The following is a 20,341-nucleotide window of genomic DNA, read 5'->3' on the forward strand; positions in this document are numbered from 1 at the left end:
AGTACACATTTATAGTGTTTGTTCTAATCATCAGACTGCTTGGCAAAGTTGCTGCATTCCAAGAACTCACACTTACTTTAGAGGTGAAAGACCCAATGTCAGGAACTATGAACATAAAACCCAAGTTGTAAACAACTGTAGTTTTCCTTTCAGGCAGAATGTGTAGGATACTAAACTCTTTTTCACACAAGCAGAATGAATGTATACCAAAACAGTTTAAAAAACATAATTTAATGAAGTTTAGATTCAGGAACATTATAGCTGTTGTTTCTTCAGCAATTGTCACTGTAGTTGTGCTTTTTTAACAGTGCAGGCTGAGGCTGCTGTTGTTGGTTGAGTTTTGCAACTAAGAACAACAGCCTTGTAAGCACAGTTGTCCCTGGTGTACAGAACACTTTTTGCCCCAACTGTCCATCATGTCCAAATTCCAGCAGCTGCTGCACTTAAATGCAGACCATGGCAATATTATGATGTCATGGTTAGGGTGGGAAATGTGAATCACACCCCTCTTCTACTGACACTGACATAATTATCCACAACAGGTGGAACTCTATCAGCTGCACACACCAGGTAAAAAAAAGAAGTTATTATTGTTAATGTTAGTATTCTTGTCATTATGCAGTGTACTCCACTGAAGTGCGTACAAGCTGTTTACACAGTTATGGTCCTTTTCCACCGGAGATGTGAGAGTCTGACGGTGTGTGATTAGAAAATGGTGGATTTGTAGTCCGATGTAGAAGATCCCCAGACGGATTTGTGGTCAATGTCCTATGGACATAAGAATAGAATATCCACCTGGTGAGAGTGAAGCTGGGGCATGGTGGGATTTGTAGTCCAAGTTTTCCAAATGGCCAGCGTAATCCAAAATGGCTTGTAAAACCCAGGTGTCATTTTTTCTCAGTAAGTAAAGGTGAAGAATATTTCAATGAGTACACAATATACTACCATGCAAAGACCACACATGGGCACCCTGGGACATGTGCACTGTTCAAATACATAGAGGAGACATCTAAAAGACAGCAGCTAAAGGCTGGGATACACGGGTAGCATTTGGTAGCAACAGAGATTGGCCTGTAATGCCAACAAGGAAGAAATTATTTTTCTGTTACATAATATTCAGAGCTCAGTAAGGCCATTGCTCTGAAATTTTGGGATTTTTGCAAGCAAAGATCTCAGAGTTGTTGATAGTCAGGGTCTTTGTGATGTTCATTTTGTTAAACTAAGGGTTATACTTAACTTTAAATTATGAAACTTCTTACTGACTAGTATGGTTGTTTTCTGTGTGATATCCACATTTAAGAAAATAAAACATGGCACATCTGACATGACACTTCTTAAAAAATGATGTCATAACATTTCAGCAAATTCAAAGTCTTACTTGTAAATCCTTTACAGATCAATAGTTTAAACATTTTCTCAGGATTTGTTGAACAGTTACACTCACTGCTTTACCCACATCTCCCCAACAGTCAATGATAGAGAGGCATTCTTGCCTAATTTGATTGCTTCAAAAAGTTACCCGTGTAACAATGCCTCAAGATTTCAGACACCCCCACCACTTCCAACCCCAAAGTAAAACTTTATAACAAAGTAACATTTTTTTTCATTTACACCAACAATGAACCTCTTTTAATAAGAAACCTCTTCTGATAGTTCTTGATTGCCAAATAGGATATTTTCCATCTGTTGGAAAGGGCTGATTCCACTTGTGATTGAAACCTTCAATCTATTTCTTCCTCCATCCATTCTTCCAAGATATTCTTCCTGTGATTTGCTTGCTAGCTGTTTCTCTTCCATCATTTCTGGTTTATGCTCCTACAAAAAAAATAAAAATCAAAAAAATCAAAAAAATCAAATACCAAATATCAATTATCCTTAAACATGATAATTAACTGGACTGGATTGGGGGGGGGGGGGGGGGGGGAATTAGAACAGGATGTTTTCAGAGCTTTGCTTTTTATTTTGGTTGAATTGAACTCTGGTTGATTTTCTCCCTTGGGGAGATTTGTTTAAGCAGATACTATATTAATGTTTAATTAATATTAATTAAACTAATTTTATGTTATTTATATAGCGCCAAATTGCATTAAAAGTTAACTCAAGGCACTTTTTACATAGAACAATCTATAGACTATGGTCTTTAATTTAAATAGACCCAACATTCCCAGCTGTAATTATCTATGGGAAAAATGATGGGAAATGGAATTTCTACTTCCGGCGACAGAGGCACATGTCTCTGTAGATTCTCAGTAATCCAGGTGTCAGGTTACCTCTGTATGGTAGCACTGAGAATGGCTGAGGTCACATGTGGGTCATCTGGCCACGTGGCTGTTATGTGAAAGCTGTTAAAATCCTATCAGAGTCATATGCTGGTACATCATAACTGCAAATCTAGTTGCCATTGATTCAGATAAAGCTCAACAGAGTGACACACTATGCTGCTGCCAGATTCTAGAGCGGTGGTTGGTGACTGGCAGCTTGCGGGCAAAAATTGGCCTACTACAGTAATAACAGGCCCACCCACTGTTTTTTTTTTCCTTTCTTTTTTTTTTTACAACGGGCCGCAGGTAGTGAACTGCACCTTCCTGAAATAGCCATGCTGTGTGTGATATGAAGAAAAAAAGGTAGACAGCACCTGGTACTGTAATAGCCAACATGCGGTGTGTGAAAGAAAAAAAAAAACATAGTAAATCATAGACTGTGGGCCATTCAAGGTGGGAATACTGCGCCTGTATTCCATCTCCCTGTTCTGTATAAAAGGTAGAGAAACAGCTACAGAGGTATACTCACAGAGCCTGATCAACGCTGGCACAGTGGGACAGGGAGCTGACACTGTTATGTTAGCAGCTGTGGCTGAGCGCGCTTGAGAGTGAATGAAGAGAGGGAGCACCGGCACCGAGAAAGCCCGTTAACCAGATCAATAAAACATTATTTTGTAATAGTTTCATAGTGATTACATTCAACAGCACAACAACAGCTTTGCTGCAAAATCAGTTTTATTTCATGAAAAACACTAATATCAGCACAAATCTTTAATTCTTAAAAATTAATCATTAATTTTGGGAGTAAAAGTATGTTTTCCTTCTAAATTATTAGAAGGTGGTGAAGTCATTGAAATCTGTAACATCAGTATTCTAATTGTTCTGACCTCAGGGCTGGGGTTACCTCTGTATAAAGGTTGAACTTTAGAATAGATTCAGAATTTATGCTGAATCTATTTAGTGATCTAATTAGTGTAATATGACTATTTGTATACTGAACGGAACCAAACATTATATCCCTGAGGGTTTAGCAGAAAACAATATTCCTCATAATGTGTGGATATTCAAAAGTGCCACATTTCAGCCTAAATCTTTTCCACTTAAAATAAGATTAATTGTCATTTTTTGTACAGAACACAATGTCAAGAGTGTGTTGTCTGCATATTTACCTGTTAGAGCGGTTCAGGGTAAGCCTGTCTTGGGTCGTAGGTCATGTCGGGGATGTAGGGCTCATGGAGGTCAGGGTCTAGTGGCATGGTGTCCAGAGGCAGGTCAGCATAGCCATAGGGAGGGTAAGAACCATCTAACTCTGAAGGAGAGACAGAGAGAGATAGAGAGAGAGAAGTTATACTTTGCAAGAGCTCCTAAATCGAAAATGTCCAAACTATTCCATAAAGGTTCATGTGGCTGCAGGTTTTCATTCTGTAGCGGATTTGGATCTTCTCTCTTCTCTTCCCTCTTTTAAATAAACACTCGTTATCAGGGGCACCACCGGACGCAAGATCCGGAAATTATGATTATTTCATTAGATACAATTAAATAGACTTAACTAAAGTCAATTTACTGAATCAGTCAAATATCTTAAAGTTCATGAATTCTAGGAGTCAGGGAACCAAAATGTATTCACACCAGAAATAAATTGCACACGCACACAGTTTGTCAATAATACTAACAGATTATTTATTCAAGCAGATGAATTAATAAACAGTCAGTGTTGTGTCATGGGGACTACAGAAGGTAAATATTCACAAAGGAAGGTTATAACAAGCTCTACTCATGTCACAGCAGTGATAAATGAGATGTCTAAATATGTAAATATTTAGATTATTCTATTGGGAATAAAAAAAATGCATACGTGGAGTTTGGGCCTTAGTCAGTAATGATGTACACCTATCACCAGCCTGGTATTTTATGATGTGGTTTTATCCTACTTTGCAGAAGATTTGATCGCCAGCGTGGGTGCGAGGTCCTTTCGGCGGAGTTCAGCAGGGTTCGGTTCTTGTTGGACTCCGTCTCCGGACCAGGTTCGGCTGCTGTTGCCCGGTCCGGCTGGCCTGCGTGGCTGCTGGTTCCGAAGGCTCTTCTGGAGGTGTTGTACTCAGGCGGTGATGATGAGCTGTTGCTGACTCAGTTATCGTTTAATAACTTCAATTAGGGCTGGCCAGCAAAGTCGAAGCTAATCAACGTAACTAATTTGATAAAAAGAATCAAAACGGAGCTCTTGAATTCGGCTTGAATTATCAAGAGAAAAAGATCTTTGAAGCAGTGATGAGTCTTTGAATCATGGTGTTAAACTGAGACTTGTAGTCTGGGTAAGAAAAAGTAGAATAAGATGAGATAAGTCGATCAAAAACTAAAAACGAAGATAGAGTAAAAAGGTAACAAAACGTAACTGAAGTATAACTGACTCGAAAACAGAGCAAACTGATAAATGCAAGATAATACTGATACGAAGCTCTACTGAGTATGATGAAGCTCTAAACTAAAAATAAACTCTATGTGATAAAACCCTGGATAAACTCTGAGGAGAGTTTGAACACGGGCGCTTTTTTGTTCAGAGAGGCGGAGAGATACGCCCATCAGGGTCTTGTCCGTGTGTCTCTTCCCCTCCCAGCAGAAGAGAGAAAAAGGGGGTGAAAGTTGAATTAATTGTGCCTATTTTAATTAAAATGGTAAAACCTAATTCTTTAATGTCTCATCACTGCTGTCACATTTGTATGAGTTAAACAATATGCATCCTTCATTTTAGTACAGGCATAACAGACATGAATTGACATCCTATTATAAATGTTCTTAGGTCACAAACTTACAATCAATTGGAACACATATAATATTTGAGAAATAGTTATTGAAGGTCTTCTGATAAACAAGATTATACCATGTTTACCTTAGTCTGTCTGACTCAGGTAATGATATTACGTTTTCTGAATTCCTGTCGGACTTTTAACACTGTTTGTACTTACAGAAGATGATAGTCTTAAGCATTGTTCCATTAATATGAAATTACAAAAATTAAAACAGACATCAAAGAAATGTAATGAGTTAAAACACATAATTACATTTATCAAGTGGCTTATTACTTATTCAGAGAGGTATTTTGATTGTCTGCTGCATTATGGCAGAAATAAGAGTTAATTTGGAGGTGAAGACAAAGGAATGAGTTTTTGCCAACAAATGTTCATGTTTTGCTTCACACGATGACAGGACGGATTTAACATGTTGCTCACAATGTCTAAAGAGATTAACAGCAAGGCCATAATTGTCTTTAACTCCGGGTGGAAAGTTCATTTGAGGTGTAAATCCTTAGGATCCTTAGGATTTACACCTTTTCCTTGTGTAGGTGCGTCTCTGGAATAGAGAAGTGTATTCGGGAGGACCGCAGCTATTTACATTTCAGTGAATCCCAATTTACAACGTGCCACTCTCACCAGATAAGGGCATTCCAGTCAGACTTCCTGTCTCCTTTGAATCAGAGCCAGATGTTCCGCTACAATTCCAATCAAGCAGGAGCACAGCAGGCTCAACTCATTTAATCAACTGATCTCAGTCTTCAGACAGCTGATTGATCGAATCATGTGTGCTCTTAATTGGTTGGAACAAAAACCTAGAGGCATACAGCTCTTTATGGAATCTTTTGGACATGCCTTTCCTCGATTACTTGATCTTTCTGTTGTTTAAAACGGAGTGAAATTACTAAGTTTTATACATATATGCTATGAGAAAGAAGACAAATACAACCTCAAAAAAGCAACAATTTGTCAGAAAAGACAAAAGGAGTACAGTGAATATTAGTGAGCAAATGAGCAGAGGCAAGGATAAAACAGGGCACTACATGGTATTGAAGAACATTAATCAACTAAGAAATAAAGGGGGATTTATGTACAGTAAAAATATGAAAAGGAACTAGATAATCCCCAAAATAAATATGAAAAAATATCTCTCCTTATATTATGTTTCAACAGTGAAGTAAATTAAGCTAATAGTGGCACTGACAAAACCATGACAAACCATTCCTTGTCAGCTACTTTCAAATAAGATCGATCTAATTAGAGACACTCCCCCACTGCTAATTTCTAACTACCACCCAATCCAAGTACCCTTCTGAGGTAAAATAAAAATAAAAACAAAAATCTCAAAGAAGAGAATTTAAACAGAAGCTGCTGAAAAGATAACCTAAGACTCTGTTTCCTGGTCTTTATAAAAATGGAGAGGTCAGCAACCTAACACTGTACACCCCAGTCTATGGCACAGTGCTATCATTCTCACCACCTGTCTGCAGAAAGAAAAGGCATTTGTAATGAATGGAAACTATAGCTAAAAGAAAATGAGGGCCAAGATATAGTGATGACAACTATCACCATCTCCAACATTGGGAAAAGTATGGTACAAGGCAACTTAAAGAACTTTCAATCTGAATTACAAACCCTCAAACTCTGGCCCCAGCTGTCACGTGTCAGGAACAGAGTGGCAAAGAGAGAGAATTGACCAATAAAGAGAAACCAAGTAAGAGAAGCTGTAAGAGAAAGAGGGGACAACAGCCTCAGAGACCAGCTATAACTTCCTACTAACCCAAACTCCACCCCTCCAAAATACAAATTCTCACCAGCCCATTGGATGCCCCTCCTGACTTGCAGCAGACAGCATAACTGCAGAACCCTAACAGCAACATTCTATAGAGCAACCATTACTTTCTGCTTAAATGGCCACACTGAAGCTGTGTCACAAATTGACATTTTTATTTTGTTTTAAGTCAGTATTTTATGACATACTATTATAAGCTTTTGTTTTACTATGGTATAAAGTGCTTAATCATTGGATGTTTGGATTTTTAACTATACAACCTGACTGCTGCGGCTGGCACAACTCCTAGCCAAAAAAAAGCAGCCATACCCTGTGAAGACAGTGATCTGCTGAGAAAAGATCGCTGTTTTAAGGAGGATATCCAACACTGCATCTCCTGGTGGCCAATCACTGTGAATTCAAATAAACAGCCCTCATCTCATTGATATTCAACCTCATCTTCCCAGTGTGGGATCTTGGAGGAGGCTGTGCTCTAAATTTTTGGTGGTCTCCCTCACCCGGAGTCAGCGGATAATCTTTCTCTCAGGTCTGTTGCCTCAGCACAGCATTTACCCACCAGAACACACAATGTGGACTATGCACTTCTTCGGGCATGAGAATCTTCTGCCTTCATCTCCATGTCCCCTCTTCTCTTCAACCACACTGATAGTAGGTGATTCCCTAATTAGACACATCTGCTTCTTCAATGCTGCCACTCACCATTTCCTAGGAGCCACAGCACAGGTTATCCTGGGTTAGCTCCCCCGACTCACTCCCATCCTTTATAATCCAGGTGTTAGCCCAAGTGGAGCCTAATGACACAGCTCATCAGCAGTCTGAGCTGACTATAAAAGCCTGTAATGACCTGTATAGTCTTTTAAATAATTGTGGGATGTCTGTTTTTATCTGTCTAACTCTTTCCCTGAGGAATAATTATGATACAATGAAAAACAAAAATGGGAAAGAAAAAGTGCAGCGCTGCCAGGCTTTCAGTCTGTACATAGAGAATGATTGGTGATTGGCTGTTACACCAGCAGCTCTTCTTTTGGCAGTAGCACAGTACATTACGCAATAACAGATTTGTACCCTGAGCCCTGGCAGTCAACCAACCAAAACCCAGTATGCGCTCATTTTTCAGAAAAGGTCCAAGCTACAGAGAAACTATACCAATGTCACAACCAGAAGCTGTCGAGCAGAACTTTCAAACACAGGAAATTTTAGCTTGGCTGTGAGTTAACTAAAAGACAAATCAAAAGGGGCTTTCTATCCTCCAATTATAACCTGACTTAAAATGTTCATCAACCCACTTAACACTTTGCATTATATGGTAGCGAGGTGTGGGGTACACAAACTCAAAGACTGGACAAAATGGGGAAAATATCCCATTTGAATTCTACAGTTCTGCAAATGTATGCAGATGTGCAGCAGCAGGAAGACTCCTACCATATGAACACATGCTGTGCACTGTGCACAGTTTACAGAGGTCCATTATAACAGCAATCTGTAACAGTGAGTGAGTCAGTGAAGAGCGATTAAAAAATACATAAAATGGTTATGCTCGGCCCTTACATCGTGATTAACACGTTAATGCTGACAGCCCTTATATTCATATTATATATTTATATATTTTCTGTCTGAAATTTGGCTTGCAACAGAACTAGACTGTGTCCAGTGATATTCCTTTTCTTTTGTAAAAGACTGTGTAAAGTGAATTCAGACATTCAGGCTGAACTGAAGGGCTGCATGCGGGCCCAGTATAAGATAAAAGTTTTTTAAACTGTAAATCATGCACAGATATTACAGTAGAGATCTAGAATATAAATAAAGACATGGAAATTATCTGAATATATCCCTGAATATATCGTTTCAAAACAAGCTGTGTTATAGTTTTAATTAAATAGGGAGTTCTGGGAGTATTTTCCTATAAATCAGTGGACTCACCATCAGCAAGATATGTGGGCTCCAGTGGAACTGCAGTATGAGCCTGGAGAGACAGAGACAAACAGTATGATCAATGATTTTGTCCATTGCAACGGAAACATTGTTTACAAACCTTTCTAATCACTTCCACTGAACAAAGAGAGCCTTTCTTATACAAAGTTAGCAGCAGTCCACTGAACAACTGGAATCAGTATGAAAAAGTGAATGTGGAGGTAGTATCTAAGTAAATTTTTAATCATGACTGGGTCATTGTACTGAATTGATGCAAACTGCTGTCCCACAACCAGAAAACAACTATCCAACTATGTGGGATTGTTTGTAATAAAGCAGCCCTGATGGATTAACCACATACTCCATCAGCACTGTGCTGTCAACACCAATTCTGAACACACACCTCACATTTGTGAATTAGACAATTTTTGCAATTATGCTTATTTGCATAGAAATGGGCCAATCTTGTGCCAAATGTATCAATATTACCTCATTTACATACAGCAGCGACATTTCACCCTTTGTGGGTGCCTTATAGATTAGATGCTATTACTTCTCTAATGTCCACTGCCCTATGTCTTTATTATTGCATATTTAGTATTGACATCAACCAAAAATAAGAAAGTAATCAAGTTACATTACTTTAATATTGTAAAACTTGGATTATGTTACAGACTACATTTTTTAACAGGTAACAAGTAGGACTGTTGGAAAGAATTCCAGAAATAAAAAATAACAACAATTGAATGCTGAAATTACTATTCAAATGTGTATTTTTTTTATAAATGTGTTGGCTGGAGCAGTTTCATGATGATGCCTTGTTCTGAAACCTGGACCTGAACTCGTCAAATGATTAGTTTCTGTTTATAGATCCCACTGCTTTGACAAGACTTTTATCATATGAGTAGTCATATTTTTATGATTTTTTAAAAATGTATTTTTACCATTTTGCAGTGTCTACTTTGGGTGATGTTAAAGTCAAGCTTTTGTGTCATGGCAAACATACACACAAGGCTCTTACCATTTCCCAGGCAGCAGGGTCGTGTTTGAAGAGTGAATGTGTGAGCTCCACTGACACTCTCTTCCTGTAGTCTGAACTCTTATCTTCTGAAATTCGGAATAGTACTGCTGCAGCGTAGGTGGCTGTAGGAACACATGAAAGTCATTTTTGATTTTTTTCAACAGATTCAAGTGGAACAGCCACTCTGAAGGATTAAAAGAACAACATATACACACATATATATACATGCACACATAATGCTTACATAAAGCAGAGTTACAGCATAGACATATCATTGACCGTGTGTGTTAATTACTTTTGAAATACTGAAAAAATACTAAAAAACGAGCATCAATCTGCAGCTGTAACGGCCTTCTTGTCATGTTGAAGCAGAAAAAGTAAGAACACCAAGCTGGAAGCATACTAAATACTATGTTGTAGCATTCATTGGAAGCAAGGGACCCATAAAAACATAGCCTCAGGTGTGATCAGGGCTATGAACATACTGTATGATTGTCCATATCATATTCAAATCCTCAATTATTACTTCAAAGTGCTTTGCTGGGTTAACCTTCAGTGCAGGAAGCTACTTTTGTGGCTTGATGTCAACGTTTTTACATTTTTATGAATGAAAAAAAAGTTGATTGACTGTTTGAATGATTATGTATTATTTGTTAAACTTCGACACTAATGTGATACAATGTATTGATCAATAATTGGCTAAATTACAGTAAAAGATTTGAACAGGCCACAGAAAGTAAAAGCTCAAAAGTTGTGGGTAATCTGTAAAATTTAAGGATGTACAATTGTGGCAGCCTTTTTACAATATAGATGGCAATTTGCAATTTGCGAAATGTGCCTATGTGTTCTCAGGGAAACTCCAGTCTCACTTATAATGAATTCCAGCAGATGGCAGTCATGATTTGCCAGCCGGCAATACACATGCCTTTTCAGTTTCATCAGCTGCCAAAGGGACTTGTAATGGTTTGGTTTTACGCTATGCTCTCACGTGCTGCATTGATAGTCACACACACGCACAGTCACTCTCTACAGCACACTCTTGCTTTCTCTCTCCAGATTCCAGGAGATTGTGTCTCATATGCAGGGGTCAAAGAGCCGCTATCAATATGCAGGAGATTCACGGAACTTCCGGGAGAGTTGGGATGTCTGCATGTGTTTTTACTACAAAGTAGCCTGGGCTATTCCAAGTGTTTTCAGTTTCATCCATTTTTTTGAGGGTCTGAAGTGTATTTCACATTGTAGCTGCTAAAGCTCCGCTGCCTTATACCCTCTCTAACTCTCTAACTCTGGTCCTGCACTGTGCTCAGTGTGCTGTGTGAGAGGGCGAGTGGCCAGCAGCTAGAGCGCCAACAGCAAATGTGTGCTTCTTTTACCCATATATTTATCTATATCTTTGACATTTCTTATCCAAACAATGTCAAACTTGGCACTGCACTTACAGCTGGCACTGCACTGCACGTAGCAAGACATCTGTCACGTTTGAAATCAATTGGATGAACGGCGAATATGCGAATAACAGACAGTCAGACGTTGCTGTCATTTATAGATACAGTAGATAGATAGATAGATAGATAGATAGATAGATAGATAGATAGATAGATAGATAGATAGATAGATGTCCTTTTATTTTCTGAATTTACGTTGAACAAATAATCAGAGATCATGAATTCATACTGAAATAATCCACCCCAAAGGCTTGCTGATGAAATTAGTCTTTATTATTTCATACAATATCATCTTTATGGTGAGATCTTTTTCATAATCATTGTATAGTGAAAACTTCAGATTATGATGCAACCACATCTTTGCTGTCACCAAGTAAAGAACAAGTCTTTGTTATGAACAACTTTGAACCACAAAGATATAAAGATATTTTAAATATTTTAAAATTTAATTAATTTATTTTATTTTGAAGCTTTTCAGGTCTGTCATACATTTTATCAAAGTGAAACTGAATTAAAATCTATCAAAATAATTGCATGAGAATCAAATAAAATCAATCCACCCAGTATTAAACAGCATATATTGGAGTCAGTTGACAAGTATCTCTTGAGCAGGAATAGCTCTTATTCTGTGTGTGTGCGTGCGTGCATGTGTGTTTGTGAGTATAGGAAAGAGAGAAGAGAGGGAAACAGACATACCAATTCCCTCGTTGTTGGAGTGGAGTAGTTCCATAAGTGGTGCTGATGCCCCCTCTGCATCGATGAGTTCTGCAGACTGCTTGTCCAGGGCCAGCTCACACAGGACACCCGATGACACTCGCTTCACATTCTCCACATATGAGTACAGCAGCTGGGCACACATACACAAACACACACACAACCCTGAGACCTTAGAGATTGGTGTAGACCAAACAGTACAGAATATACGGCCGACATCTTTGTCTTTCAATAAAAAAACCATATCTTGATTGTAAGAATTTTCAGTCTGGTCAGCATCACTGTTTTTTCCATTTAATTAAGTTAGCAATGTACAGCAAAAAGTTCATGCTTTGAATTTTGCATGTATGTTTATATGCTGTTTATCATGGTGCAGCTGAGCAGCTAATTATCTATAGCCTGAAGTTAGCACTTTTCCACGATGATGGTTTGGTTGCTCATCCAACATGCTAAGTTGTTCATGTTTGTAAGTTAGATAAGAAGGAGAAGAACAGGAAAGCTAAAGGCAAATGGACAGCATTTATATAGCACCTCTCTAGTCCTCTGACCACTCATTGCCCCTGTACACTAAAAGACACATTCACCCATTCATACACATGTTCATATGCTGATGGCAGGCTGCCATGCAAGGTGCATGCTCATCAGGAGCAGCTAATCATTCACACACACATTCACACACTGATGGCACAGCCTTCAGGAGCAGTTTGGGTTCAGTATCTTGCCCAAGGAAATTTTGACAAGCAGACTAGAGGAGAATCGTCACCTTATCATGATGGTGGGGTTTGCCCTGGGAGCTGTGTTGTCGGGGGCATTAGCCCCTGGTATGGTCTCCCAAGGCACTAAGAACAATTCAAAGAACCCCAGATGAAGTGGTAACACAGGGTTACAGGAACCTCTCCCGGAATAGGGAAACCGGGGCACCCTCCTGGAGCCAGGCCTGGGAGGGGAGCTTGCCAGCGAGCGCCTGGTGGCCGGTCCTTCCATGGGGCACGGCCGGGCACAGCCCGAAGAAATAACATGGAGCTGCCGCCCTGTAGACCCACCACCTGCAGGGATTAAGTCTGGGGTTGGGTGCAATGCCAATCGGGCATTGGGCTCCTCAGTGTCTTAAGTGATTCTGGGAACGTGGAACGTCACCTGGAAGGGGTGCGGCTGCTGGGAGACTTCAGCGCCCACGTGGGCAATAATGGAGAAACCTGGAAGGAAGTGATTGGGATGAATGGTCTGCCCGATCTGAACCCGAGCAGTGAGTTGTTGTTGGACTTCTGTGCTAGCCACGGATTGGCCATAACAAACACCATGTTCGAATATAAGGGTGTTCATACGTGTACGTGGTACCAGAGGACCTGAGGCCAAAAGTTGATGATCAACTTTGTAGTTGTATCATCTGACCTAAGGCCGTATTATTTTGGACACTCGGGTGAAGAGAGGAGCAGAGCTGTCAACTGATCACCACCTGGTGGCGAGTTGGGTCAGGTAGCAGGGAAGGCTGCCGGACAGACCTGGGAAGCCTAAACGAGGCTGAACTGGGAACGTCTGGTGGAGGCCCCCGTATGTGAGGTATTCAACCCCCACCTCCGGAGGACCTTCTCCTGCATTCCTGGGGAGGGTGAGAGCATAGAGTACGAGTGGACCATGTTCAAGACCTCAGAGTTGAAGAAGGCGGCTGCTCAGAGTTGTAGCCTGAAGGTCGTCGGTGCCTGTCGAGGTGGCAACCGGTGAACCCACTGGTGGACACTGGTGCTTAAGGAGGCCCTCAAGCTGAAGAAGGAGGCCTTTGGGTCCTGGCTGGCCCAGGAGTCTCTGGAAGCAGCAGACAGGTACCGGATGGCCAAGTAGGCCATTTTTAAAAAGGGCGACCAGAGGGTGTGTTCTAACTAACGGGGGATCACACTACTGGCTTATGTCAGGGTGCTGGAAAGGAAGCTCCAGTCGATTGTCGAACCTTTGATTCAGGAGGAACAATGCAGATTCTCTCCTGGCCGTGGAACAGTGGACCAGGGGCGGCTGTGGCTCAGGAGGTAGGAGGAGGTCCTCCAATTAGAAGACTGGTGGTTCGATTCCCGGCTCCTCCAGTCCACATATCGAGTGTGTGTCCTTGGGCAAGACACTTAACCCCTAATTGCTCCCGTTGCTGCGCCAACGGTGTATGAATGTGAATCGCTGCTGCGAGCCATTCGGTCCCTATACGACTGCTGTGAGAGCTGTGTCAGCATCCTCGGCAGTAAGTCAGACCTGTTCTCAGTGGGTGTTGGGTTGCCTTGTCTCCGATCCTGTTTGTAATTTTCATGGACAGGATCTCAAGGCGCACCCGGGGGGAGGAGAGTGTCCAGTTTGGGGATCTCAGAATTGCTTCTCTGCTGTTGTGGATGATGTCTGCATGTCATTCCGACAAAATGCCATCAAATACATATTACCCACACACGTATCTTTATGGGAGCACAGCCCTCACTACCATCTAGGGGGGATAACTTGAAGTGACCAGCATTTGAATCTCACCGATGGGGCAGATGATGTCATATGTAGCCGGAGGAACTGGACCCCAGTTTGAAGGAAGGCGGAGGGGGAACAAACACTGCCTTGTCACTTCTTACGCATGCTTACAGTTTCTGTACACCCGGTGCTATCAACATCTCGTTCAAAGTCCATGGGTATTTGCATTATCGTTTTTCAAAAGTCTCTATTTCCGCCTGTCAAGAATAGACACAATCTCTGTTTCAGGGGTCTCAAAATGCTGGAGTTGTGTGGATGCTAGGCATAAAAGTGGCAAAAGTTATGAGTTTTAAAATGAAAACATATCAGTGGTCAGGCTGTGAGAGAGAGACAGAAAGAGGGGGTGTGAGCAGTGAGCTGCTATAGTCACAGTCACTACTCCCAGTGCAAACGTTTACATGTGCCTTTCTTTTTAAAGTGTTCAATAAAGCTTTTACTTTTCAACATGTTCCTCACAAGTGTGTCTGTTTGCCCACAATAAATTAAAATGATTGTAGTGTAGCCCATGAGATAATAATATGATTGTCACAGCCCCAGCTGTGACCTCTTGAGTTTTCCTGGTTTCCTGTCAGTGTCTGTCTTTGTCTCTTCCCCTTGTGCTCCTCCCCTGGTTGTCTTTGTTTCCAATTGGCAGAGGCAAGGCCCAGTGGTGGAGGTTTGGCACACCTGATGCTCATCAGAGTCATCAGCTGCAGTATAAAGACCTGATTCATCCTTCCACCCTCTGCCAGATAGTTACTGCTACTCATGTGGTAACGCTCGGCTGCACACCTCCTGTTTTCTCATGTTTTTTTGCCTTGTGAAGATTTCCTCTGGTGTACAGTAACCGCTCTCTCCTGTTCCCTACAGTTTTGCCTACTCCACCTGCTGCTGTCCTGCCTCTGTCCACTGGATTCAGCTCCCTGTGCACTGCCTTCCCGTTTTGGACCTTGCTGCACCCACCTTCCCTGGAACCCTTACCCCAGACCCAGCCACTGCTCCCTCACTTGCTCCGGGTGTGACAAAGATTAATATATATATATATATATACACACACACACCACATGAAAATATAATCTTCAGTGACTGCAGTACTTTAAAGAGAGTTAAAAATCGTGTTTCACGGTGAGCATTCAAGGGCCTGAAAATTCTGTTTTTCATGCAGTGAGTGTACCTGCACAAACAGTGGTATGGTCTGCATGCTGGCAATCTCTCCTCTGTTTATTGGGTCTCTGGCCAGAATGTGAAGTGCCCCTGTGCAGCCTTCAACTATTTCCTCCATACGAACACCATCCTGATAACAGATACAGACAGAAAGACAGAAATAGACCAGATAACCTAACACTGCTTCAGCTGTTGGGTTCAGACAGCGGTACTTGAAGCTCAGCAGCAGGCACGTGCACACATGGGGCCCTAGGGGTGAGCCCCTGCCCTTTTTGCCTTGTATTAAAAAGTGCCCTCTGTGTGTGTGTTTTGTCCGTTTTTTTTGTTTTAAATAACATTAATAAATTCCTGTTAGGAATGTAAAAAAAAAAAAACGGTGGTACAAAAACTCCACGGTATTCTACCATACCCATTTTCTTGTAATACAGGGTTGTTGTGTGTGTTGAGCCTGCTGCTTCTCTGTCCGTTGTGGCTCCGCTTGGTCACAGAGCCGCCAGAGAGAAAGAGAGAAGGTGAGAAGCAGCTGCCTGCTGCCCCATGGATAACTGAGGAGATGTGACAGTGGAGCAACTTGAACCTGTGTGTTTTGGTCTAACTAGTCGCCGTCCACTTATTCAACGTGCTTAAATATGGGTAATATTTCAGAAAAATGCTCTATTTTAGTCAATGTGTCAGCTTATATTTTTGCTGGACGTCAATTCAGCAGAGAGCAGATTGTGTGGGACAGGAAATCGTGTCCAAAATACAAAATAAAACACAGTTAATTTTCAAAATAAAATGCAGCGTGTTTACGGATCATATTTCCCTCACTACAGGTCTGAGGCCTGTACTACGAAGCTGGATTTTCTCTTATCGAGGTAACTTCAGGGTTAATCCTGGGTTTTCCGTACTACGAAGCTGGTTCACTTCTTACCGGGGTAAATCACCATGGTAACTTATGCTGAACGGCTAACCTGCTCCGGAGCAGGTTATGTTCTGGATAAGAGATCAATGAGTACAAAAGCACCACCTCCTGACCAATCAGTTCTCTTAAAAGATGACCTGCCCATTCTTAAAAGATCCTGGCTGTCAACATTGGTGCGCGGATCGCGAGAGGAGCGCTTAGGAGAGAATGAGCTTTTAGGGATAGATGCAATTTTTTAATTGGCCAAAATATATATTTAAAAAATAATCATTGAGGCACGTGGGGGATATTATTCTGTAGGTTTGACATCCTGAGATCAAAGTGTCAGGGAGCATAATAACTGTATTTATTTATTGTAATTGTAAAAAATTGACGAAAATAGGGCACTGAGGAAGCGATCTGCCCCAAACGTCTGTAATAAAGTGGCATTGTGTGATCAGAGTGTCCGTTTATATTGTCTGATAAATTAATATTGTATGATCTCGTGAATTTAAACATTAACAGAGTCGGCAATTTTCTGCCAGCATTCCTTCCTGGCTTTTGCTGCAGCAACAGTGTTGCTTTTGGCCTGGATGATGTGTTTGAATTCTTCATATTGTTGAAGAATAATTGTCTGCTCCTCCATGGTAAAGTAGTCTGCTCTGCAGGGTTTCTGCATGTTTGTGATTGGTCAGACGCTGCAAACACCTCCCCTTTATGTGAACGCGCAGAGATCCAGATTGGAAAACCCTGGGTTCAATTACCGAGTTGATAACCAGCTTCGTAGTACCGCTTATCCTGGACTGCGAAGATCTGGTTAAGTCAACCCAGGTAACGGAGAGATGTCCTGGATAGGTTAATCCAGCTTCGTAGTACAGGCCTCTGAAGTACAGGTCTGAGGTTTAGATATAAAGTTTATTGTGACTTTGATAATTTGAATGAACTCATGTTGACAATAATTTGTTGACACAAAAGAAATGGCAATTGCATATCACTTTCACCTACACAGGACACACAGCTAAGTAGTTAGCTTTCTATTAGCACTTTATTTTTTAATTTTACATTAATTTCCATATTGTGTAAAGGACCGGAAAAAAAAATTGATGCGCACATGCTGCCCTTTTTTGAGTTTGAGCCCCTGTCCCTCTATAATCATGTGCATGTCCCTGCTCAGCAGTAAAGCACTTCTTTTGTGAATAAATTTGCAAACGGATCAGAACAGACAGAACAGTTTGGGGTTGTGACAAAGTGGATGAGAACTCTCCTTTATACACCACTTGTCCCTCACATGTTTATCTTATACATTATACCATATCATTTTCTTCATTTGTTCATTTTGCTATAATTTACCATTAGTATTGCAACATTACAGGTTTGTGTGTTATACAGTTTACATCAAAGTATATTAGTTAGTTTTAGTTATCATCATTGTGTTGCACGTTTGAATATTGTGCAGTTGTTTGTTCCTTTGTTCACCATTCAGGATTATTGTTTGGGAGGGGCCGGCCCCGCATTTCCTGATTTTTATGGTATAGGTGATGTCATGCTGACATAACTGGGCTAAACCAATTGGAGGGGTTCTCCCTTTTTGCAATAATGTTTCTTTTGTTTCTTTAATGCATTCTGGAGTAATATAATAACGATAACTAAGGGAGATGAAATGTAATTCGATTTCCTTGTATTAAGGTTACTGTCTAGGTCCCCTTTAATTGATATGGTGCTGGCTGGCTGTCTCCAATTTATTATTTTTAATTGTGTTTAAATGTTTTTTATATCCTGTCTTGATGCATTTTATGTTTTATGTAAAGCACTCTGAATTGCCTTGTTGCTATACAAATAAATTTGCCTTGCCTATAAAGTCAGTTGGGGTTTTGGCACGGGAGGGAGAATGGAGTCCATGCTGTCACAAATATGTGCTTTTGTTTGATTTATTATGAACACATTTTCTTTCTTTTTTTGGCTGAGCTACATGTGTAATGGAGAGCATTGTAAATAAATCTTCACCTCTGAGAACTCAAAATGTCTGCTGAGTCTGCCTACACGCCACCTTACTGGACATTTGAGCTACACCACTTTACATTGGGTTGTCCATCATGTTCATAATCAAATCTCACTAATGTGCACCTACTGAACCAGTGGCATACGACAAGTTCAAACAAGTGATCTTAGAAGTTAGTGGAGTTAAAAGAGTTTGCTGAATCCAACTTGTAACAATTGTAAAAACCCTGTGGAGGATAAAAAGATTTAGAAGTATATAAAATCACTTTAAGACTGGCATCATTTGTGAGACTGCACATGAAAATGTAACTTTTCCTTGCCCAAGATTCAGTGGTTTCATTGACTATATCATACTGAAGCAGAAAGAAAAAAAACATGTTCTTAGCCAATATTGAGTTAGCTCTTATAGAGTTGATTGTATATCAAAACATCCTCAATAATGGTGTGAGAGTTTGTCTGTTACACAGCTGGTACCAGAGGGGCTGATGATTGATCACTTTGCTGATTCTAACAGTTCTATGGAGTTCATTTGTTTTTTGTTTTTTTAACAAAGCAATCCCATCACTGTTCAGAGACGTATCATGCATGCACTCACTTCCATGCTGTTGTTCAGTCTGTTGCAGGTTCACAATGTTACTTTGAGTTCAGTAGAGAGATGTATAGGATTATTTTTGTGGCAAACAAGGAAGTAACATACTGTTTATCACAGCTGAGCTGAAAGGTGAATGTTGGTACATTGGTAATATGATGCCAGTGCTAAAAGCTACTTAGTAAGTGATGATGTTGATTCAGTTGAGCTTTGGTGTGTAAGATCTGTTTGTACAGAACATCTCCAATTGGTAAAATATGTGTTCAGGGAAACAAACATCTGTGTTTGTGTGTGTGCTCCACCTGGTAAGTCTGCTGAGCAGAGGAGGCGTGTCTCTGCGTGTCCTGGTGAGCCTTCAGCAGCAGGTTGACCAAACGTGGAATAGCACCTGCCTCCCTCAGTGGTGCCTGATTGGCCGGGCACAGTGCGAGGTTCCGGATCAGGCCAACTGTAGCCTGAAGAGAGTACAGAGAGGTCAGTGAGGTCAGAGGGAACAGAGACATCAAAGACCTCAACAGGACATTTTAGGCTCTCTGTGAGTCAACTCTAACTGTAACTCTGCATGCAGAGGCTCCAAATGGCAGTACAGTTACTGTTTTGAATTTCTGCAAACTGCATGGACTTTGCTCATGTATATCAACCAGTCAGTGATGCATCACATCAAAGGAAACCACGGGGATGAGAGCCAAAAGATCTAACAGCTTTCTGTGGACAGGACCTGCAATCACTACTGAGAAGACATCCACAAGAGCTCAGTGCTTTCTCACTATAACACCAGCAAAATGCTGAGAATAACTCCAAATTTTACTTTTGAAGGCCTACTTGCAAAGACTGAAGCCGTGAAGAAACTTCCGGGAGAATAGCATCAGTGAAAAGCTTGCTTCTAAAAAAATGTAAACACATTACAAATTAATCTTTGTGGGGAAATGTTTAGGTGAGGGTTTCTAAAGTCTCTGGCCAACAAATACTGTTTTTAGGTTCCAAAATGACCCATTATTATCCTGGTGAGTTCACTGAAAAACAGTAGGTTATCACAAATTATTAAAACTGTAATTATTACTGGGGTGGTTGTGAGCAGCAGGTCAGTGATTTTAAAATCAGCACACCAGCCCCACACACAGAAAATCTAGTTCCAATGGAGCTTGAGTAAACATTGTTGTGGTGGCATCTGACCATATAGAGAATTTTACTTTATAACTGCTCCATGTTGAAAGTATAGTCATTGAAATACCCTTACAATAAAGATTATGTGTTAGAGGTGTGACTACTGACCCAAGAACATCTGTTTTCACTCTCAGTAAA

General features: G+C 40.7%; 1 protein-coding gene across 1 annotated transcript in view; it reads right to left on the reverse strand.

Moving 5' to 3' along the window:
- Window positions 1–1,631: 1,631 nt before the first annotated feature.
- Window positions 1,632–20,341, reverse strand: part of LOC128379599 (junction plakoglobin-like) — a 190,242-nt gene continuing 171,532 nt past the window's right edge. Inside the window, exons 11-17 of the mRNA XM_053339286.1 lie at window positions 19,342–19,494; window positions 15,580–15,699; window positions 11,916–12,066; window positions 9,775–9,896; window positions 8,763–8,805; window positions 3,431–3,570; window positions 1,632–1,815 (exon numbers count right to left, since the gene is read on the reverse strand). Of these exons, the coding sequence (XP_053195261.1) occupies window positions 3,434–3,570; window positions 8,763–8,805; window positions 9,775–9,896; window positions 11,916–12,066; window positions 15,580–15,699; window positions 19,342–19,494 (726 nt within the window). The 3' untranslated portion in view covers window positions 1,632–1,815; window positions 3,431–3,433. The remainder of the gene's footprint in view (window positions 1,816–3,430; window positions 3,571–8,762; window positions 8,806–9,774; window positions 9,897–11,915; window positions 12,067–15,579; window positions 15,700–19,341; window positions 19,495–20,341) is intronic.

This window comes from Scomber japonicus, chromosome 18 (assembly GCF_027409825.1).
Source record: "Scomber japonicus isolate fScoJap1 chromosome 18, fScoJap1.pri, whole genome shotgun sequence".
In the NCBI taxonomy this organism is placed as follows: Eukaryota; Metazoa; Chordata; class Actinopteri; order Scombriformes; family Scombridae; genus Scomber; species Scomber japonicus.